At 36.4% G+C, this 22,364-nt stretch overlaps 1 protein-coding gene across 7 annotated transcripts; it reads left to right on the plus strand.

The window, feature by feature from the left end:
* Positions 1-15,733: 15,733 nt before the first annotated feature.
* Positions 15,734-22,364, plus strand: LOC149815347 (uncharacterized). 7 transcript variants are annotated; one of them, XM_089989628.1, is made up of 5 exons: positions 15,734-15,817; positions 18,732-19,045; positions 20,147-20,298; positions 21,629-21,762; positions 21,845-22,364. In XM_089989628.1, the coding sequence occupies exons 2-5, from the start codon at positions 18,798-18,800 to the stop codon at positions 22,016-22,018; spliced, it is 708 nt and encodes a 235-aa protein (XP_089845754.1). In that variant the 5' UTR covers positions 15,734-15,817; positions 18,732-18,797; the 3' UTR covers positions 22,019-22,364. The 7 variants fall into 7 exon arrangements, with proteins under 7 accessions (XP_089845754.1, XP_089845761.1, XP_089845758.1 ...); XM_089989635.1 differs by lacking the exon at positions 15,734-15,817 and adding an exon at positions 15,836-15,984; XM_089989632.1 differs by lacking the exon at positions 15,734-15,817 and adding an exon at positions 15,990-16,077.

Below are 22,364 nucleotides of genomic sequence, written 5' to 3' on the forward strand. Positions count from 1 at the left end.
AACCAAATCACATAATATATATATATATAATATAATAGATTGAGTTAGATCCAAATGGACCCAACCCAATTCAAAACAAAATCCAATATATATATATATACCCACACTTTTTAAGTGTTTTAGGTTTGAGGTTGGATCCAACGGAATCCAACCCAAACCCCACTGCCACACGCAGGAGGTTATAAAAACCCCTTCTCTCTCCGTGCGTTTTTAAAAACACCCTACACACCACCCCGAGGGCAGGTTATATGCCCCCCCTCCCCCCCCCCCCCCCCCCGAACATGCACTGTAGCTACAGTGCATGTTCCGGGGTCCCGACTGAGCACTGCGTGGCACTCAGTCGGGTGTATGTGTGCACCGTACACCTATGTACATCCCGCAGGCAAGTGTACGATGCACCTGTACACCCGACGTAGCGCTCAGTCGGGACCCCGAAACATGCACTATAGCTACAGTGTGTGTTTCGGGGAGAACATGCAACGCCCTCTCCACCACCCCACCTCAATCTCTCTCTCTCTCTCTCTCTCTCTCTCTCTCTCTCTCTCTCTCTCTCTCTCTCTCTCTTCTTTCCTGCGTACGCTGCCACCCCACCTGCCGAAGGCCTCCACCCAGCCGCAGAGGTGAGGCCTACCCCCTCCCTTCCGTTGTCTTTTGCTGCTTCCCTGGAAGTCGGTGGCAACAGCTGCTGCTTCTACCGTGCTTGGCCAGAGGCCACCCAAGAGAGGGGTGCCTTTGTCGCCCTCTGCCACCTTCCACGTCTTCTTCTTCTTCCCTCCTATTCTTCTACCTTTTTTTTTGCCACCTCTACGCCTGTGCTCGGAAGGAGCATAGCTCTATTTTTTTAGCAATCCACTATAGTAGCAACCACGGTTGTTGTTGTCTTAGTCGAGCCACCCTGAGCCAGGGTGACCCACGCCACCCTGTGCTCAGGGTACTATCTGGGTTGGTGGAGGGATGAGCTCGACTCAGTCGAGCTCCCACCAACCACCCTTAGTGTGCCTAAGGCCAACCATAACCTCAGTCGAGCCAAGCCCCCTTTTTAAGCTCGGCTCAAGCTCAACTGAGCCCTAGCCAAGCCACACTCCCTCTATCTTGGTTTTCAAGCTTGGCTCAAGCTCAATCGAGCCTGAATCAGTTGAGCCCTAGCCAAGTCGTGCACTTTCCTTAATTATTTTTTGGAACTTGACTCGAGCTCAACAGAGCCCGACTCGATTGAACCATAGCCAAACCGTGCACTCCCTCTTGCGATTTCACCTAGTCGACTTGGCTAAAACAAAGCCAAAACTCGATTAAACCCCTCTAACCAAGCCCGCTAACTCCAACCGAGCTTGACTTGGTTTGAGCCCCCATTGAGCCGGTTTGGTTCAATGGCAGTCGAGCCTAGCTTGATTCACTTCTAACCGAGCCAACTCGGTTCGTTCCAAACCAAGCCAACTCGGGTTTGCCAAGACAAGCCCAGCTTGGTCTTGTCGACTTGAACTCAGTTCGGGTTCAACCTCGTGGCCGTCGTAGTTTCCACCTCTGCCAAAACTATGTTTTTAACCAATTCTCTTACCGTAGTTTCACAAACCCTGTTCGAGTGCTATAAGCATGCACTGTCACGCATTCCCATACCTCTGACATGAATAATGAGGCATGGGCAAACTGTCGCCTACACTCGGACCGCCAAATATCACACTTTTTCGAGATAGAGAAAATACATGTGATGACCATGGTTGTGCATTCTTAATATAAGTATTTTTTATTTATGTCATATATATATACGTGTATATGTATGATTTATTTTAGTATGCATTTTTGTGTATTCTTGCTTTATTTAAATCACACGTGCATTTATTTATGATCACATTTATGTGATTGTGACTTTCTTAAATTACGCATGCATTAATTTACGTACACAATTTTTCATATGCTTGCTTTATTTAAATCATGCACACATTTATTTATGATGACATTTATGCGAGCATCGCTTTCTTTAAATTATGCGTGCATCTATTTATGTGTGTAGTTTTGCGTATGCTTGCTTTATTAAATTATGCATGATTTACTTACTTACACACACTTTAATGTGGATACAAGTGATTTAATTCTCTTTCTAAAAACCACGTATGCAAGATTTTATGCTCGCATGCATCTGACATTAATTCTCAGTTATTGAACATTACGAAAGAATAATTGTAAACACCCCAAATTTTTCTTATCCATGCTCAGACAACCCTCCTCGTGCAGTGCCAACCCTGTTAGGTCAGTGTAGGAGTCAAACCTTGAGTCTGTTTCAGAAAATCACCACTTTACCCATTTTCATTAGGAAAAATACCATTTTACCCCTAGGTCATCCCGGACCTCAGTCAGTCGGAGTCAACCAAGCTCGTTGGTCAGTTCAGAACAGTTAGAATATCAGTCATTTCAAGCTCACCTGAGCTCACAATAAACATGTCATTTTCATTTCTGACCATTCTTGCCAAAATGGGATCATTTCTCACTCAAATCTAAGCCAATTGTCTCCGAGACAGTAATTCTTGGTCAATCATATTCCCCAAAGTCTAGCTTGAGCTTACCAGGAGTTCAAGTGCTTCGGTTTCAGTTCAAACCATTTCCAAGTGTCTAGGAGCCCATTTTAGTCTGTTTCAGCTCATTCAGCTGAAATTGAACTGAGTTCAGTCAGTTAAGCTAGTGTTCGAGCTTCGATTTTAGTTCATGTAAGTATTATTGATCTTTGTTGCAGCTCAAACCCAGCTCAGATTCGTAATTCACTTCACTTCGGTGACCATTTCGTACCATTTCTCTAAAAATGGCAGTTTTTCTTGAAAATTTAGTCAGAAAGGTCAGTTGAGTTAGTGTCTTGTCAGTCCAGTTGAGTTCTAAAACTCTAAAACCCAGCTTAATCAAGTTCATTTTAGTTGAATCCAGCTCAAACTCTAATTTTCAGTGTCACGCTGGCCCGGTAGAGCCCGAAAACCATTTCTTGAATCATTTCACAAATTTTATCAATTTTAACACTTTTTGAACAGGTATAAGTGCCAATCAGGGTCTAATATCCAATTTTTTCATTCAGGGTCGGCATTTTGCATAGCATTTCGTGTCATTTCCCATCATTTTATATCATTTCTCAGCATTTCATCACATTTCATTTCATTTTCGAAGTCCAGAACTCCAGTTTTATAAATTTCAATCCAAATTGAGTTTTAAAAGTTTTCATAAATCAATTTCAAACCCTGGGTTTCCAAAATTGACATTTTTTCTCCCAGGATTTTAAATTTAGAAATATTTTCTCGAGAAAAACAATTTAGATTTCTTTCAAACTCAAATTTTCAAATTTCACACTGGATTTGCTTCGCAACAGGGTATTGAACTTCAAATTCTGAGCTCGTTTCAAAACTGCCAAAAATGGCTCATTTCATCAGAAATCTTTCTAAAAAGATTATTCTACCCCTATGATCCTTGAAATAAATTTCAAATTTGGAAAGTGAACCCACTTTCATTCATGTACAATTACATTTTTATTTTATTTTTTTTAAAATATATATATATATATATATCTTTTCTTTCTTTGTTTTCTTTTGTTTTCTTTTTATTTTATTTATTTTATTTTATTTTAAAGAAGAGGTGGGACCCACAAGAGGGGTCAACCAGCCCTTTCTCTCTTCCTCTTTCTTTCCTTTCTTTCTTCCTCTCCTTTGCTTCTTCTTCTTTTTTTCCTTTCCTTTCTTCTTTTCCTTCTTTCTTTCTTTTCTTCCTTTCTTTCTTTCTTTCCTTCCTTTTTTCCCTTCCTTCCTTTCCCTCCTTGGTCTAGCCCATTTACGTTCTTTCCTTTCCTTTTCATTAGTCTCTCATTAAAAACCTTAACCCTAATTCATTAAGACCTAAGTTTTTGGTCAAAAAAAGAAGAAAAAAGGGAAGAGCATTAGACGGGTTCCCATCTCCTCTCCCTTTCTTGTCTCTCTATTTCTCCCTCTTTCTCTTCATCTCCTCAACACAGCAGCCCCTTCAACTTTGGTTTCAGCCATTGCATCTCCTTCAACCTGGAAGCGGCATCCTCTACCCCCCAACAGGGTGCTCTTCCTCTCTTTGGTTGCAGCCATTACCAGCTTCTTCCAAGTAGCTGACTAGTCCAAGCCATCTCCTTCCACCAGTACAGCCACCTGCAGCCTCCAACACCTCCAGTACATTCACTGCAACCTTCAAGATCTCTAGCAAGACGAAGCAGTTGCCTGCTTCAGCCTATCTCCTTCAACACCTTCAACAACAAGCCATCTTCAGCCGTGTAGCCCTCCATTGCAGCCCTTTCCCGGGTGCAGTCATCATTAACAAGGGTATCAACTCTACCATCTACAACGAGCCGCACTACCTTCAGCCCTCCTTAAAACCCAAGGTGAGCCCACACGTTCCCTTACGTTACTGATTTTTTTATTTTATTTTATTTTATTTTGACAAGCTCTTTCATGTCAATGCTATACAAGAGAGGCGATTCATCCATTCGGTGGATAGAATCCCTCCTTTTAATAGCAAACATTAATGAGTATGTATCCCCCTAATCTTTTTCTAATTTTATTCTTAGTTTTAGATGGATTTCATGTTTTTCTTTCTATTACATTCAGTTTATTTCATCGTTTTATGCTATTTAGTATAGTTTCATTAAAATATCATTGATAGCATATATTTTGATTTGTGTGTGTAGTCCAATTATTATTTCATGTAAAATTTTTCGTTCACAAATCTTGAAAACTTTATGATAGTTGTGATTATTTGTCTGTGATTTTTTGCCAAAAACTTGAGTACATTTGGGTTTTGCAACCCCATTAAATAAATCGAGTCCTAAACTAGATTTTAATCCCCAGGAAAATTTTAATTTCTGTTTTAGCAGACAAAAACCTTCGGGATCTCCTATATGGACGATCTGAATTTCCCTAAAAAAAATACCATGAGTTTTTGTAGTAACTTACTGTTTCCCAGTAAATTTTTAGAATTTTCCAGTGAGATTTAGGTTCTGCTAAAAATTGGTTTTTCCAGCCCTCTGGGAAAATCTTACTTTTTCCTTGTCAGGGTCTAGACCGACCGTGTCCGTCCAACCCATAAGTTGTCTGTCAAAGCTTCCAACATGTAAGTTATTCCTAACCCTTCCCACTGTCGTTTACCAAAATTTGGGATTTTTTAGAATAATCTAGGTATTTTTCCTGAAATTATCTTCCCTGTCTATCAGATTCCCATGCCTGAGAATTTCACAGATCCAGGTCTCTGATAATCGTTTGCTCATTTTCAAACCATAACACGAATCTTAAAACTGTAAAAAGAGAAAATCTTTCTTTGTTTGTTAAAGACATTTTTCCATAATTTTAGCTATTTTCTCATCAGTTTTCTATTTTTACTATAGTTTTTCCCAAAATCTGTCTGTCTACCCTAAATCCTAGAGTCGTCGGATTCCGATCCGACTTGTCGGAGCTGTCAATCTCTGACCATAGGTCAAAACCAAAATCTGTAAATAGAAAAAATCTTTTCCTAACTGTCCTCTGTCACCCCATAAAATTTGGGAAATTTTTATGGAAGTGTAATATCTGAAATCCCATTTAGAATAAGCATTTTAGGCACAATCTTGATTTTTCAGTATTTTTAGTTATTTTCCACATTAAAAAAATAACAAAAAAATAGATTTCTGAACTTAATTCTATTTTTAGGGTTAGTCTAGGTGTCCATGCCAAATTTGGCTCAATTCCAAGTTAATTTGCTTTATATGTTAGTTTATTTTAAAATTCAGAGGAGAAAATTAGGCGAAAATCGAGTCAAATTTGATATTTTGTGATATTTTTACCATTTTAAGGTTTTTATCATGTAAATAAGCATGTCATGTCATCTTAGGGTTAATTTCAATATCATTTGCATTTCAATTTCTCATTTTTGCAAAATTTATTTCAGAAAACCCTGGTTTCAAAGCCATAGTCTTGTTATCAGGGGCATTTTGGTTATTTTGACCTAAATTTCGAAATTCCAAACTTCAATTTTACAAATTTTCATGCATATCATCATATTTCATCATATTATGTTTGATTTTATTTCATTTGATTTTCAAATTTTCAAAATTTAAAAAAAAATCTTTCAGAAAACCCTGATTTCAAGGTCATCAGGGGCATTTTTGTCATTTTGACCCAAATTTCGAATTTCCAAGTTTATTTTCAAATTTTATTCCTTATTTCTCATGTTTATATCAAAGGGGGTATGAATTTGGGTTTATATCTGAATAATATTTGATAATTTCCAATATTTTTAGATAAATTCATAAAAACCTACATTTCTGTGCTAACATTGTTTTCTAGTTTTACAGGAACATTCAAGAAGAAGATTTAGTTATTTTATTTCTTTTCTTTACTCAATTCAATGTAAAAAGCAATATAATATTTGGAATAAGAGTTACTTTTCAGCTTAGGATAGGACTGCATTGCATATAGTTTAATTTCTGCAATTTCCAATATCTGATGTATGATGCATATGCACATTTTTCAAAATCACTATGGTTGACATGAATGACACATGCACAAGCTCTTATAGAGTTTATAAACTTGGTGGAGTTTGTATTTTTGGCCATATTCAAAATACGAATGAAACCTAGATTTATGATCTTCGTATTAGCCACATTCAACCTACACTCTTAGGCTAACTTAAAAAATGCACTGTATTTCTCCAAAATTCAAAAGAATTTTCCCAATTTCTCAAAGAATTCTCTTTCAGATTCATTCATTCAATTTGCATTATTTTCAAATTCATTTTCCAATTCTATTTCTGAAAAATCAGTTTTCCCAAAAAATTCTAAGTCTTTCCCAGGATTTGATTTTCTCAGAACTCTGAATTTTCAAATGAGATTTCAAAGTATTTCCCAAGTTCAAAACCATGATTTTTCAAGATTTTCACATTATCAATTTCATTTTCAAATCCCAAAATCGATTTTCTCAAAACTTTGAATTATTTCTGAAAACTGGTTTTCCCAGAATTCTCAAATCCATTTTAGAAATCGATTTTCTCAGAAAAAGCAATTCCAAATCTCAAAATCGATTTTCTCAAAGTTCAAGTTTTCCTGAGAATCCATTTCTCATTCAAGATTCATTTTCCAATGTAAATTTCTGGTTTCCAATGAAATTCAAAGATTTTCTCAGGAATTCCATTTTCAAGCACTTTTCCAATTATTTTCCAAGTACATCTCAATTTTGCAAGGCAAACATCATATTTTTCAAAACTTGCATCTTTTCAAAATTCCATAGCACATGCCTGATTCTCTGTGCATTCTAGGAAAATAGAGCATGATTTAGATAATTTAACTTAGTCAATGCACACATTTGATCCTTGGTAAAGGCGACAGGAACGGTTGAACCTCGTGCCGACAGGCGGATCCCATTTCACGGAATTTTCTCGCAAATTTTCAAAACGGAGGCGAGTTATTTTCAAAACCATTTTCAAAACTTTGGTCGAGTTTGACTCGCAGAATCGTTCTCTCTCTCTCGTAGAGAGAGGGGGAAAATTTTTGCGATGATAACAATAACTCTGCGTGGTTCAAACATTAAACGATTGTTAGAAAAAGAATAAGTTCAATATGTTTCAAAAATACAGAATCAAATCTATTTTTTGAACAAGCAAAATACAGAACTTCGATTACGTAGACTCCAATCACACGTACATCAAGTTTTTTGATATGCATCTGGGAATAACCTAGATCTACCTCGACTTGAGGATCAGGATATCATTTTGGCAGTGATAATCTCCTAGAATACTCTTGTTGGTTTTAAAAAACAAAAGCATTTAATCTTTTCTTAAAACTGGGTTGATTATAATCATTGTATACTATAAGACATATGAGACATGTCCGTACATTGATGAACGAGTCAAGGTTTATGGAAAACCTCGCAGTGCAACAATACACCATCTCATGGAAAAATCACATGTAAATTCGAGGTTCGCCTTCACAAGCAAGATGCTCGATCAATTTCAAGACCAAAGCATGGTGAATGAGTTACAATAATAATGAAATTGAAAACCTACTCAAAACGGGTAGATGATGCCTACCCAAACGAGGCATATACCAATGTAGTAAAACCCCTTAATAATCGAGGACTCAATAACCCATTCACCCATAATGCCTATTTGGAGATGATAGGAGATACAATCTCCGATGGACAAGTTGTTAACAACTACGCTCCACGAATAGAAATAACTCAGTGTCTTTAGTCATTGGAGTTAGGTGATAATGCGATAAATTATTATCCTAGGTGGTAGATCCCACAACTTCTAAAGAAGTTAAGATGCATCCTCAATTTTTTTGGCCTCTAGAGAATTCTCTCTCAGTAGTTATACCATTCCCTTTAGATCGGATTCAGCTAATCATTCAAGGTATTAATTTACATGAAATAATAAACCCCCAAATGATTTCAGTATGTATTCATGATTTTGTTCTGTGAGTACCCACATGTAGGTTAATATTGAAACAAAGTCCTAATATTCACATTGCTAATCAAAATAGAAACGATACTCCACTTATACAAATTCGCAGATCATTTAGTTGCATGCGCTTAATACTTGTAGTAGTTTTGTACAACCGTGTAATATCTCTGTACCTACCAAGCTTTCATGAGTCCCATATTTTTTATGGGATCTAGGTGACGAGTAGATAGCTACTACAGGTGATAGCGTAATGACGCGGCGATGTCAAGAATCAATTTTCTCTGTTATTCGCTCCTGAGCATATTTTGACATTTTGTATGTAAACTTTTTGTATAAAACTATTTCTATTTAAATCTTTGGTTTGAATATTTATAGTTTTGAATGATTGTAACCTGTTGGATATACAGGCCCAAATTCGAGAATTTGGGAACCCAATCCATTTGCTGGATATTTCGCTTGTAACCTGCTCAGGGTTCTTTAACTTAAACTTTTCAAACAAATATTCTGCTCAACTATCATTTTAACTCTAAAAAAGAATTAATTACAAAATTTTAAATTTTTACTAAATTTTACAAGTTAGAAATTTTGGGGTATTGCAAAAAATGTTTTAAAAAAGTAAGGTATCGACGCTTTTAGATATGTGAGGGATTTTGTCAAATTGCTAGGTATTTTGGAAAGTGCATCATTTTGCAAGTATGGTGCAATCATTATATATATATATATATATATATATATATATATACACACACACACACACACACTTGTGAGTTCCAAATCCCTTAGTTGAAGCTCATAGTCGGAGGTTGTTTTACCAAATTTAACCCTATAGATGTATTCAACATGTCTAAATAATAGAAATCAACCCTTGGATTATGTTTTTTTGAAAATGTACAATTTTTTGATAGTTAAAGTTTCAAAGCAAGCATTGTAGGTATCTACTATGCATGTTAGAAAAAAAATGTGATCCAAGGATTGTTTTTTACTAAACTAAATATGTAGATCATGATAAAAAAATTTAAATAACAATATAGAGTTTTTCACTAAAGGGTTTGAAATCCACAAGAGTAGCAAATATTATTCCACACACACACACACACACACACACACACATATATATATATATATATATATATATAAAGAGAGAGAGAAGGGAGTGGTTGTCTATGGCAGCTTACCCCAAGTGAAGAGAGGTTTTGAGTTGTTTTTTTCAATTTCGACTACACAAATGCATTCAACATAGTCAATTTTCTAGGAAACGACACCTGGATTATGTTTTTTGATAAAAAAAAGATTTTTAAGCCTTATATATTTATAATATTTATAAAATGTTACAATGTTGATTTTCAAACTTTATAAAAACCTACATGCATATCAGAATTGAATGATGCATGATTTCATTTCAATAAAATCAAACACTTACAACATATTTGTTCAGTCATATTTGAGAAAAACATGAAAAAAAAACCTTGTAGGCAGCAGTAGGCATGGACTAATGTACAGAGCTACTCTCTACTCATGTATATATATGGGGTAATGACACCATTACATACAAATGCCTCTAGATCTCCATGGTGCAGGTTGTATTGATTCAATTCGACATCATGGATGGATTCAACATGCTAAAAAATAGTGAAAACTGGCTTTTGGATCAATTTTTTAATTAAAATACGTGATTTTATGACTTGGGATAGTATAATACATTATAGGCCATTGATTTTTGAAGCCTCATAAAAACCTACATATGTGTCATAATTGGACAATCTAAGAGCCAATTTTTACTAAGAAATACATTTAGATCACATTTATAAGGTCAATTTCATAAAAAAAAGGATAAAATGGTGTTTGTATCTTATGTTGTATTACCAAATATTACTCATATATATAGGAAATCGAACCAAAGGAAGGTCCAAAATCTACAACCAAATGATGATCAGATGACTTTCCTTCTCCAATGCTTGAGCATCTCATCGATCAGACCTCATATATTTGTTCTTTATAATTTATTTAGTAAGAAATATGTTGTTTACGAAGACCTTACAACATATAGGCATGATTTTTGAAACATGAAAAATCATCAACTCTCAATGCATTTTAAACTTTACAATACAAAGTATTGTGGGACATTGATTTTTAGCGTTTTAAAAAATGCATCTAAACATGAAAAATTCATAATCCAAAACATATTTCTCACTAAATGAATGATAATAATTCAATGTGTAAAGTCTGATCGATGAAAGACTCGGTCGTTAGAGAAGGAATACCATCGATTATCATCATGTATAGATTTTGGACCTTTCTTTGGTTGGACGGTATATATAGATAGATAGATAGATAGATAGATAGAGAGAGAGAGAGAGAGAGAGAGAGAGAGAGATGGTCTTACCCCTTATTTGTTAGGTCATATTAGGACCACCTAACAATCATATTTTTATGTATTTTTCACTCGACCAAAACTGTTAGATGTATTTATCATTGATTATTTACTAAGTGATAAACTTTCTTTCAAATGAATTTGATGTGAAAATATAAATATTTTATTATCAAAATTTAGTATAATATCAACCATTAATTTTTTTTTATATTTAAAATACACATATGAGCATATGAAATCTTAATCAAATACATGTTCTCTTTTGAGTAAACAATGATAAACACATCTAACGGTTCACATCAAGCAAAAAAGTCTTTAAGGTACAATTTTTAGAAGTTCCTAACATAACCTAATAAAAAAAGGGGTAGGATCATCCCTCTTCATATATATATATATATATATATATATATATAATGGTAAATGAAAACCTACAAAATGGGCATGGTGCTAAATGAAACATGCTCTTGATTTTTCAGTGTTTTTAACAAAATTCTGACCATACAAATGTGATCTATATGCTTGTTTTTATAAAAATCACTTATTGGAGTATTTGATTCATATGCATGAATAAGTTTTTATAACGTTTAAAAAATCAACAGCCCATAATTTTCATAAATTTTTTAGACATCAAATACTATTTTTTAACGAAAATACATGATCCAAGTGTCAATTCATAGTGAATCAATCATGTTGAACACATCTATGAGGTTAGAATTTTGAAAAAACACCAAAAATCCAATATCATATTTCATTTAGCATGGTGCCCATTTTGTAGGTTTTCATTTCCTATGAGGAATGTGTTGCACCATCTTTTCGTTAGGTCACATTAGGACCCTCAAAAAAATATAGTTTTTGGTGTTTTATGTTAGATTTGAACCGTTAGATGTATTTATTTGTTTCTTCAATAGAAAACATGTTTCTTATTAAGCATCTTTATATGCATGTGTATTTGGAAGCGACAAAAAGATCAATGGTTGATGTAGGAAAATTTGATGATAAAACCAATGGGGGCTCCATGTGGTTGGTAGGAGCTGTTAGTGCACGTCTCTGGGTCATTGGAGGTTCAAAACCCCATTGATACCTTGAATAATAATTGGTGGGGGTCTACATTTAAAAGATATAATGATAAAGTATTCACATTTTCACATCAAATCAATTTGAAACAAAACTTGATTCTTAATAAATTAGCAATGATAAACACACCTAACAGTTCAAATCTAGCCTAAAACACCTAAAACTATGATTTTTAAAGGATCCTAACGTGACCTAATGAAAAAAAGGAGGCAGCATAATCGCCACACTCTTTCTCTCTCACTTACACACATATATATACCAATGGGTAAGGATGCACAATGAGTCAAGCAAGCCCGAACTCAGCTAGGGCCGTAAATGAGCCGATAGGTTGAGGGGAAGACTCTCTCTTTCCCTCTTTCTCGTTCTTCCCCTGTCTATTTCTCATTCTTTTCGATTGAGGAGAGAGGGGAAGACTCTATCTCAGCTTGTTGAGGCTTACCAAAGTTAGGTGTCTATCATGAGTGAATAGAGTTTATTGAGGTGTTCTTGGTAAATCTGACCCTCTAGATAATTGGTTTGTTAGGAAACAACATTTTGATTGTGTTTTTCAATTTAAAAATGTGTACTTTTAAGCTTGAATATTTATAAAAAAAGTTGACTGTGGATTTACAAACCTTATAAAAACCTAGTATGGTGGCGATAGACACAGATTAGAGTAGACAGAGCTACCTTTAGTTTATATATATATATATATATATATATATATATATATATATATATATATATATATATATATATATATATATATATATATATATATATGTGTGTGTGTGGGGGGGGGGGGGGCAATGTACCCAACTGCATCTATGTTTGACCCATACCATATGGGAAATTTTTTTCAAAAAATTAGATTTTTTCAAAATTCTAACCTTGCAAATGTGTTCTATGTGCTTGTTTTCATAGAAATCAGGTCTCGGATCATTTGATTCTGATGGGTGGATAGATTTTTATAAGGTTTCAAAATCAATGGTCTATAATTTTTTAACTTTCTGTCCAAAAACCATTTTTTTTCATCTAAAATGCATGATTCAAGAATTGATTTCTAGTGAATCGATCGTGCAGAACATAGCCGTATGGTCAAAATTTTGAAAAAAAAACCATCAAATACAGGTCGGGCATGATACTCTCTCTCTCTCTCTCTCTCTCTCTCTCTCTCTCTCTCTCTCTCTCTCTCTCTCTCTCTCAATCAAGCCAGAATTATGCAAATGAAGTTCTCTGAAGATGAGAGTTTTAGGGCCATCAAAGGTTTGTCGGGGTGGAAAGCTCCAGGTTCTGATGGGTTTCATGTGGATTTCTTCAGAATTTTTTGGTCTTGTGTGAAGCCTGATGTTATTAACATGTTTGATGAGTTCTATCGCAACTCTAGATTGCCTATTCAAACCCACTTGGTAATTATTTCTTTAATTCTGAAAGATGATGCTGCCACTGATATCTCTAGGTTTCACCCAATTTCTGTTATGAGTGCCCTTTATTGGATGATTGCCAAGGTGTTGGTTGATAGGTTGAAGGTCGTAGCTCACCAAATTTTTTCGAACTCTCAGTTCGCTTTTATCCACAATAAGAGGATTCACCATTCATTCATCTTAGCCTTTGAAGTCATTCACTGCTTACATCTTAGTGGTCAGCCCTATTTTTCTCTTAAATTAGATTTTCATAAAGCCTTTGATTTTGTGCATTGGCCCTTCTTATTTCAAATGTTATTCAATTTTGGCATTGGTCGTCGTTTTTCTGGGTGGGTGAGGGAATTGGTCTCTAATGCTCAGACCATGATTAAGATTAACAGCATTAGAGGTGGCCAGATCAAGTTGAGGCATGGATTAAGGCAAGACTGCCCTCTCTCACCTTTGTTGTTCAATGCCATTGCTGAGAGTCTCGTGGTGTTGCTCAAGCGTGTTGCGGAGAAGCGCCTGATAGATCCTCTAGATGTTCTAGATTTCTCAGACCATATTCTTATTTATGTTGATGATATGATTATTTTTGGGTGAGCAAACGTGCAGTAGATGCTTAGATTCAAGCTTATTCTCCAGTTCTTTTTTTCTCTTTCTGGGCTTTCCCTAAATGATAGCAAATGCTCTCTTACTATGTTCAATGTTGAGTCTTTTATGCTTGCAGCGGGTCAACGGATTTTTAATTGCGCAATATCTGAGTTGCCGATGACGTATTTGGGCATGCCATTACAAGTGAAGCGCCTCTCTTCCGCTGCTTGGGCTCCAACTATTCAAAAAGTGAAAAACAAGTTTTTTTCATGGCAGGCATCTTATCTATCCATCGATGGTCGTCTGACTTTAATCAGATATGTTCTTTCTTCTATCCTTGAATTCTTCATGTCAATGTTCGTGATGCTTGTGGGTGTAGAGAAGCATATTTGTCGTTTGATGGCGGATTTTCTTTGGTCTGGGTGTCAACTTAAGAGTAAGCGCCAATTGGTTGGTTGGCGAACGGTGGTGTTACCTAGGCGTATGGCTGACTTAGGTGTTTTTGTTGCTCCAAGACAGAGGAGTATTGCTCTTGTGGCCAAACAATGTTGGATGGCCCATCAACCAGGTTCTCCATGTGCTCGTTTGCTTCATGCTAAATATAGTGCTCCTGATTTATCTCTTTTTCGTCAAGGAACCTGAGGGTTGGCGATCTCGCACTTACGAAGCATGTGGCTGAGAGTCTTATCGTTCTTCAGAGATCAAATTGGGGATGCGAGAAATTATGATCAGTGGTTGCAATGGGCGATTGCACCAAATGGTGTGTGCCACACCCACAAAATGTATAGATCGTTGCTCCCCCCAGAGGCAGATTGGTTCCCTGAGTGTGTATTATGGGGTAAGGGTCCTTCCCCAAGATCTCGGGTCTTGGCTTGGTTAATTTTAAATAATAGGGTTTCAGACTCACAGTTTTTTAAAGAAGTTGGGCTTTCTGTTTCTAAGTTGGTGTGTGCTTTGTCAATCTACTGAAGAAACTACTTTTTATTTATTCTGGTCCTGCCTAATCTTTGTAGCCCTATTTAATAGGACATGGAGATCTCCAGACGTAATTGTCAAAGAGGAGTCTTTTGCACTTGATCTGCTCCTGGGCCCTATTGAAATTAGACGATGCAAGCAGTAAAGACTGATATGGAAGACATGGTTGCTTACTACTTTGAGGTTTGTTTGGATGGCACGCAATGACGCTACTTTTCGTCAAATTCCGATCATCCTTAATAATCTTGTCCATAAATTCCTGGTTGATGTATATGTGATTCTACATATGCATCTTAGAGACTTCTCCTTTCGTCTAAACAACGTTCACTCATCGGTGGTTTCTTCTAATCCAGCAGATCCTTGTTTCTTTTTTCTTTAGCTTTTGTTTTGTTTTCTATATTGTTGGGTTCATGGGTTCTAACATTTTGTAATGTTGATCTTCTTTAGGCTCTCTCTCTCTCTCTCTCTCTCTTTATATATATATATATATATATATATATATATATATATATATATAGTCTAGAAAAGTTTTAGTTTTAATTGTTAAGTTTATTTATTTTCCGCAAAAACAATTGAATTTCTCGTGATAATTTGGATGCGTTATTTTGTCATTTTAAGCCTTTTTTACCATTGCTTTCTATACGTATATTGTGCAAAGGGGTCTGAATTAATCGGACATACAGTTCGATTCGAATCCGAACAGTCAGATTAAGCATATCCAAATCCGAATCAGATATTGCATATCGATCTTGTTTTAGACATCCGCATTCAAAAATTGATTTAGAGTTCGGGTCATATGTTCATAAAACCCGATGCATTCGCACCCCATTAATTAACAGGTTGCTGACGTGTAGATATCAATAAAAACAGGTTGCTGACGTGGCTGCTTTCACGGACTCCTCTCTAAGAGCGTCGGCTCTGACAATCGCGCCTCCTGCCATTTATTCAGAGAGAGAGAGAGAAAAGGTAAAGAGAAGAGAAGGAACGCAAATTTCTTCAGGTTGGTATTTCTATTTACTCGTATATTTGCTAAAATTTCTGCTTTTTTTTCATCGAAAATTGAAGACCATTCTTTCTTTCTTCTTTTTTTGGTACATATCGGTGCAATTTTTTGTTGGTGCTTACATGGTTTGATCGAGAGGGGGTATATTGAATCATTGATTACAGGTATTGGTTTTTCTTTAACTTGTGGTGAATTTGTGGAGTTGGGAGTTCGTTCTTGTTCTGGTCTCCCGAATTGGTTGAGTTGATTTAGAGAGTGTGAGTTGGGGCATGGAATTCTGTAATTTTTTCGTACTAAATCCCCATAATTATCTCTACTGATTCGTGTTTAGCTTCTGCTTTCTTAAGTAGAATTGATTCTTCCTCTCTGACCATTTCCCTTCTTTTTTTACCATTTATGTGATTTTTTTGGTTTTTTGATGTATGTTTTGGTGGGGGCCTTCTGGGGTTAGCGAACGGCGAGGACTAATTAGTTTTGTTGTTAAGAGACAAGAAATTTGTGACATGTATGTTGATTATGCTTTGTTTTTATACTTCTTCTTTTGTGAGTATGGTTCAGTTATTCTCTTTTAGTTTCGCTTGCTAGCAAGCTCGAGGACTTTGTTAATTCTCTGCTGATCAGGTCAAGCAAATTCTGTTTTTTTTTTTTGGTTTCACGTTTTCTTATTTTCTGGTGGTTTCCGTTTTGGAGACGATAGATTGTGGGGTCGTGTTTAGTGTTTTGTGGTTCATATTTGTTGGAGATGCCCAATGCTTATTGGGAGGGGACTCATAAAGCTGACCTCATGTAGTTGGGATAAGGCTCGATGGTGAGTTACTGGAGACGATCATTCAGTCTTTCTATTTATATCATAAAGTCTGCAGTATTCTTTGTGTTGATGTCACCAGGGTATGTCTGTATGATATGAGTAAAGCCAATTATTTCCATTCCTTCGGAAGAATTCGGGTGAGACAAGTACAGGATTGTGTGTGTGTGTGTGCACGCCTTTCTCAGGGAAGAGATCTTATCATGTTTTGGTGGTTAAGCACCAGTGGAATGTTGTGGGGACCATGGCGGGTGTACACAGAAGTGTTGTCTCTTCTGTAGAAAATATCTTCGAATACATGGACGTTAGATTTATTCTAATTTGGCTGAAAACAGCGAAGTTGACAATCGGAGCCGGGCACCCACATGCACACATTTGTGTTCCATGCTTATGCATGAGTGTTCTCATGCATGTGTATTCTTTCAGAAGAAAAAAAAAGCTCATGCATATCATGCATGGTTTCCAGCATGCCATACCACAGATATGATAAACCACTAATGGTCAAAAACAACGATAACAGAAGCAATAACAACAAGATCAGCAGCTCATGCATGGTTTCCAGCAGGCCATACCACAAATATGCTAAACTGCTAATGATCAAGAACAATGATAACAGCACCACCGAGGTGGTATCCCATGTGGTAAGTGGGATCCTGTGCCAAGCTGAAGGCCCAGGTTTGAATCCCTCTGCCACATGGGGCTTAAGAGATATCTGGTAGGGGGCTGCCTAACCCCAGCTTGCCTTTCAAAAAAAAAAAAAGAACAATGATAACATAAGCAATAACAACAGCAACTATAAGTCTAGCAGAACCCCTGTATTCTCTTCTTTCTTCTCATCAAAGTTCTTCAAGTTTCCTGCTCATTCTCATGGATAGATATGGGATATTTTTTGGATAAGCTATTTAGAATGAGTAGAGGGTGCTTTTATTGTCCTCACATCCTTTCTTTTATTAGCTTTATAATTGACATGTTGAATATCTGTTTGTACACTCTCCAGACAAATTGTTGATTCCTTTTCTCATATTGCCACTAACTATTTTTAACTTTTTCCTGATTGGTTGCTTGGAATTTGAACCAGTTGCAGAATGTGGGTAGACTTTGATAGTGTCGTATATCACTTTTTTTTTCCTTTTGAAAACTTTTATAACTGGACAATAACTCAGTAAGAATGAACAATTTGATAGATGATTAAGCACTGATAGGAATTAGAAGGGAGTGACACAGATGCTTCTTGTCCTCTCAAGGCAGTGCACTTTCCGAATTCTTGTTTTTTAGCAATATCATCAGTTGACTTTTATTTGTTCTAGGCCTCTTGCTCACCTTGTTTATGCAGCAGGCTAGTTTCATTGTATAGTTTACCTAAAGTTCTGCAGCATAATAACTTTAAGCTTGTGTAGGTGAGGTACTACTCTCTTTTATCAGACCAAGTATATTTTGGATAATATCGTTATGGAGAACCTTGTCTAGTGGGTGTCAGGATGTGGGCTATTATCTCAATCCCTACCTGGGCACGTAAGGCAGTGAGGAGACTAATGAGTTTGGCATCTTTCTGAACATGCATCTTGGCATATCATACTTTTAACTTTGTTATTGTGTTTGCTCTGTTAGTTGAACAAAAAACTAAACATTCGGTTACATGACCGGGTTGTTGTATTTAAATCGCTAAAGCATAATTTGGAGGCATGCTTCCGTCCTGGAGAAAGAAATGAACTCCTAATAAATCTTATGGATGAGTCCTGTTTAGGACTGCTTTGGAGTTCCACAGTTCTATTTCTTGTCATTGTTGGTGGCCTTGAAGATCTTTTAAATCCTTGAGGCTGTCAAGAACTTGCTAATGTATTTTGTTCTGAAGACAACATGATCTCTGAACAGTTCACATGGTTATTAATATTAGTGGTAAGTACAACAATCTTAAATGCATGTTTTTATCTGTTAGCTATCAAACCAGTGAACGATCAGTTCATACAGTAGATTGTGTTTCATCTAACTAATCTAAGTTAAAGGAGGATTGAAGCTTATTTATTTCTTTGTAAACTACTTCATATCTGTTTATCTTTGTTTTGCAGCATTCTGAGTAAGAGAATTGCTTTATTTTGTGTTGAACAGACAGGAGGAACTGCAAATGATGAATAATCTATAAAGGAAGTGTAGTATAAATTCATAAAGTTGGGAATGACAGAGCATTCTGCAATTTTTGAAGACTTTGACCACCCCTTTGGAAAGCTTCCAAATCACTTGCTGATAGAAATTTTCATCAGACTGCCTCCTTCTGAGTTGGTTGTGATATCTTGTGTTAAGAAACAGTGGGCTACTTTACTCAAAGGAGAGCCTTTTTGGCAAGCTGCTCTTGTCAAGACTTGGCCCTTTGCTGGCCAAGCTAGGAGGTGGCCTGGTCCAATTTTCCAAATCCTTAGCAGAAGGTATGGTCCTGCAAACTTGGTTCATTGGTTTAGCTTTTATGTTGACATAACTAGAAGGCCAGATGTTGATCTTCTGTTTTCATATTTCCTTTTATTTAGCTTTTACATATTGCTATTCATGCTGTGTCCTATTTTACTTCCCCTGCTATTTGAGTGAAGTGCTGAAGCAAAGTGTCGATTCTTGGGACTGCGTATATGGGTGAGGGTGATTGGGCAACTAATCATGTCAAATCTTCTCCCTAGCATGTAGATACAAGTCACAACCTCAACACTTCTTTTTTTCAGTGTGGATCAAATAACGTGGATGACCCTCCATCATGTAGACTCGTTCATAATCAAGTGGTGAAGGATATCTGAGCATCACCAGGCCTCGTTAAAATAAATAAATATGGAAAAGGATCATACCAAAGGCAATGACTATACCTTTGACACAGTTGCAAACTGGCCAGCTAGCTCTTCAAACTATAAACTGTTCCATGTAAGCAGCTGCGAAAAGGGCCAAAGTTCTGGTTTTCTAGTCTCTCCCAAACCTCCCTCTTTTCTTTCCAACTCCCAAGTATGAAACCCATTTGTGAAGCACTTCTCTGGTCATGTAATAGCACAAAATATGACTTGGCCAGAAACTTATCCCTGTTGACTCGTTTCGACCATATCAAACCATTATTTGTGTCTGAGAGTGTATAACTTCATATTATTGAATGAATTTGATAATATACAACCACTCAAAGTTCTTGCATCAAACCTTCAGAAACTTACACAGGATATAAAATCAGATGACATTCTTTATTCTTTCTGGTCTTTAATGATTCATATAATGCAGGTGAATATCTAATAGGGCCATAATCTTAATTAAAATGTCTATCTTGTCTGGGAGGGTTATCCTTTTAAAGTGGCAAAATACAGTTCTTGACCATGATCAACTCTTCTATCTGGAATCTTTAATTGGTTCTCCAACAGCCTCAGTGAAGTAAACTTTTTGACCTCACCTTGTATATGCTTCAATTTAGATGGCACTTGCTGATACTGCAGTGACACATTTGCTGCTATTTTATGCAAAAAGGAATTTAGATCAGCATTCTAATGTGGCATTCTGTAATTCAGGCGATATGCAGCTTTACATGCTTCTAAGAACATTTTCCCATTTAATGATGAGATTGACGAGCTTATGGGTCACGCTTACTTGTTTCTAAAAGAGCAGCTTGAGAGTGCAACCGCAGCCCTACCAACCAGGATTCTTCATGGAACTGTGATTGGTGCGCTTTTGATTCTCCTTCTATGTACATTTTTTTTCAAATATGTTGGCAATGTTTACTATTTGTGAATTTGGCCACTTGCAAACCAAGTAGTAGGGATAAACAGCTCAAATGTTTGAACAGTTGTATGGTCAACAGTGATAAATCTAGGGCTGGTTATTCAACCTGCGTGGATTTTTGCCCACACAGTGAAGAACTTCTTTTCTCTTTTCTTTTTTACCTGGGGTTCATATCCGGTCAGAACCTAGTTGTTACGCCCCGACTCATCCTTTCTCATGTAAAACACAGTTAATGAGTCGACTGTTTCCTCTTCTTCAAGAATTGGCTGATTCAAACATTTTATGCTTGACATATTTTTGCTCTATTGAGCATTTAGTGAACTGCTTCTGGGTGCAAAAGTTGGGTTGATGTGGACTTGTGGAGACATCAATGGAAGTTGGACAAGGTATTGAAGTACCATATAAGGAGACACAAATATGTTTGAAATGGATATTATAGCACCTTATACAAAACTTAGCCAACAAAAAAATTGTACCAAGAACTTTTGGAATTCTATAATAGATGATGGACTGGGTCTGGGGCTGTGATATACAAAGAGTGGCAATGATGAGGTGATAAGTTGACAGGATAGATAATAAAGGAAAGTGAAGTAATTGTTTGAGACCAGCCCTAGATGTGATGCACGGCATGCGCCTAAGAACTGTAATCTAACTACATAAACATCATACATTATAAATTTTTCAAAACTATATCTTTTGTAGTTTCTGACAATTAGTAACTCCTTTATTCCTTTATTTCAATTCATAATACCATTTCTTGCATTCCTGATTTGGATTTGTACGAATTATACTATGGGTGATCCTATGTAACTGGCATTATCCATTAGGCTTCTTTTTCAACTAGACATTGGCTGGAGTTGGAATAAATTTGGACACAGAACTTGGAGGAATAGTTCGGCTCTAAGATGGGTTACATGGAACACTCAGTAATGTAACACAGCGTGGTTGATGAGTATATGAATGATGGTATTACAATGTTCTTTGATTTCTTACATTGCCCAAGACACAGTTAGCAGCATTGTGTACACGATGAACACTGCAGACAGAAATCATCTCCATTCTCTCCCTATTAGCTCAGATTGACATTTAAATACCTAGATGGACCATTCTGAAGTGGTCCATCCCTAAATCCTTTGTTCAATGTTTTGCATTTGAAATCTCCTACAGCTTTTAGACTTTCATTCTCCGTATCTTCATCCACCTTGTTTTAGGCCTCATAAACATGTCTAGGCACTAAACCAATGGTAGTCCTGAGTTCTCTGTATGTGCAGATCAGTTCATCACCTGTGGAAAATCAAGAGATGTTGCCCATGAGCTTGCTTCACAAATATGGTTAGCTGTGATCAATAATTTGGAAGAGAATGAACAGACATTTCGATTGCTCAAACATCTTGCAGAAAGCACTGTGAGCATTTTCAACTCATTTCCGTTCTACAGTTATATAGAAAACATTGAATCCTGTAACAAAATTTTCTTTGGTTTCTCAGGCTTTTCTTCCAGATGAATACAGATTTTCTTCTGAGGTTCAGGGACGGATTTTTGAGAAGCTTTTCACAGAGTTTCGTGATTGTTTAGCTCATGGAGAGCGTGATGATATGCTGTCTTGTGCAAGAAGTATGTTTCATCCGATTTCATGTGTGTGGTTAGATTACCAACTGTAACTTCATTCTGCTGTGCCCGGCAGTGACCGCTATTTGGAGCTGGTGCACCTATCCACAGACATGCATGGCTCCCCTTTCATCTCTGTTACATTTGTGATGCAGCAAGGGAAACTCTTTGAGGTAGCCACATATTGCAGAACATGAGATGGGCCATTGTTGTGTCAGATAAACGTATGTATGCAGACTTCGTGTGCGTGTGTAGGACCTCTATGCTTCATTCTAAGTGTAAAATTATATCTGTAACTTTCTTCAAATGCTTATCAGCTTAATATCTACATTTGCAAATGATCTACTGTGCCTTGTAGCCAACTTTTATCTTAATTATACATTTGAAGCTGTTCAACAA

This window comes from Nuphar pumila, chromosome 15 (genome assembly GCF_984573655.1).
Source record: "Nuphar pumila chromosome 15, dmNupPumi1.hap1.1, whole genome shotgun sequence".
In the NCBI taxonomy this organism is placed as follows: domain Eukaryota; kingdom Viridiplantae; phylum Streptophyta; class Magnoliopsida; order Nymphaeales; family Nymphaeaceae; genus Nuphar; species Nuphar pumila.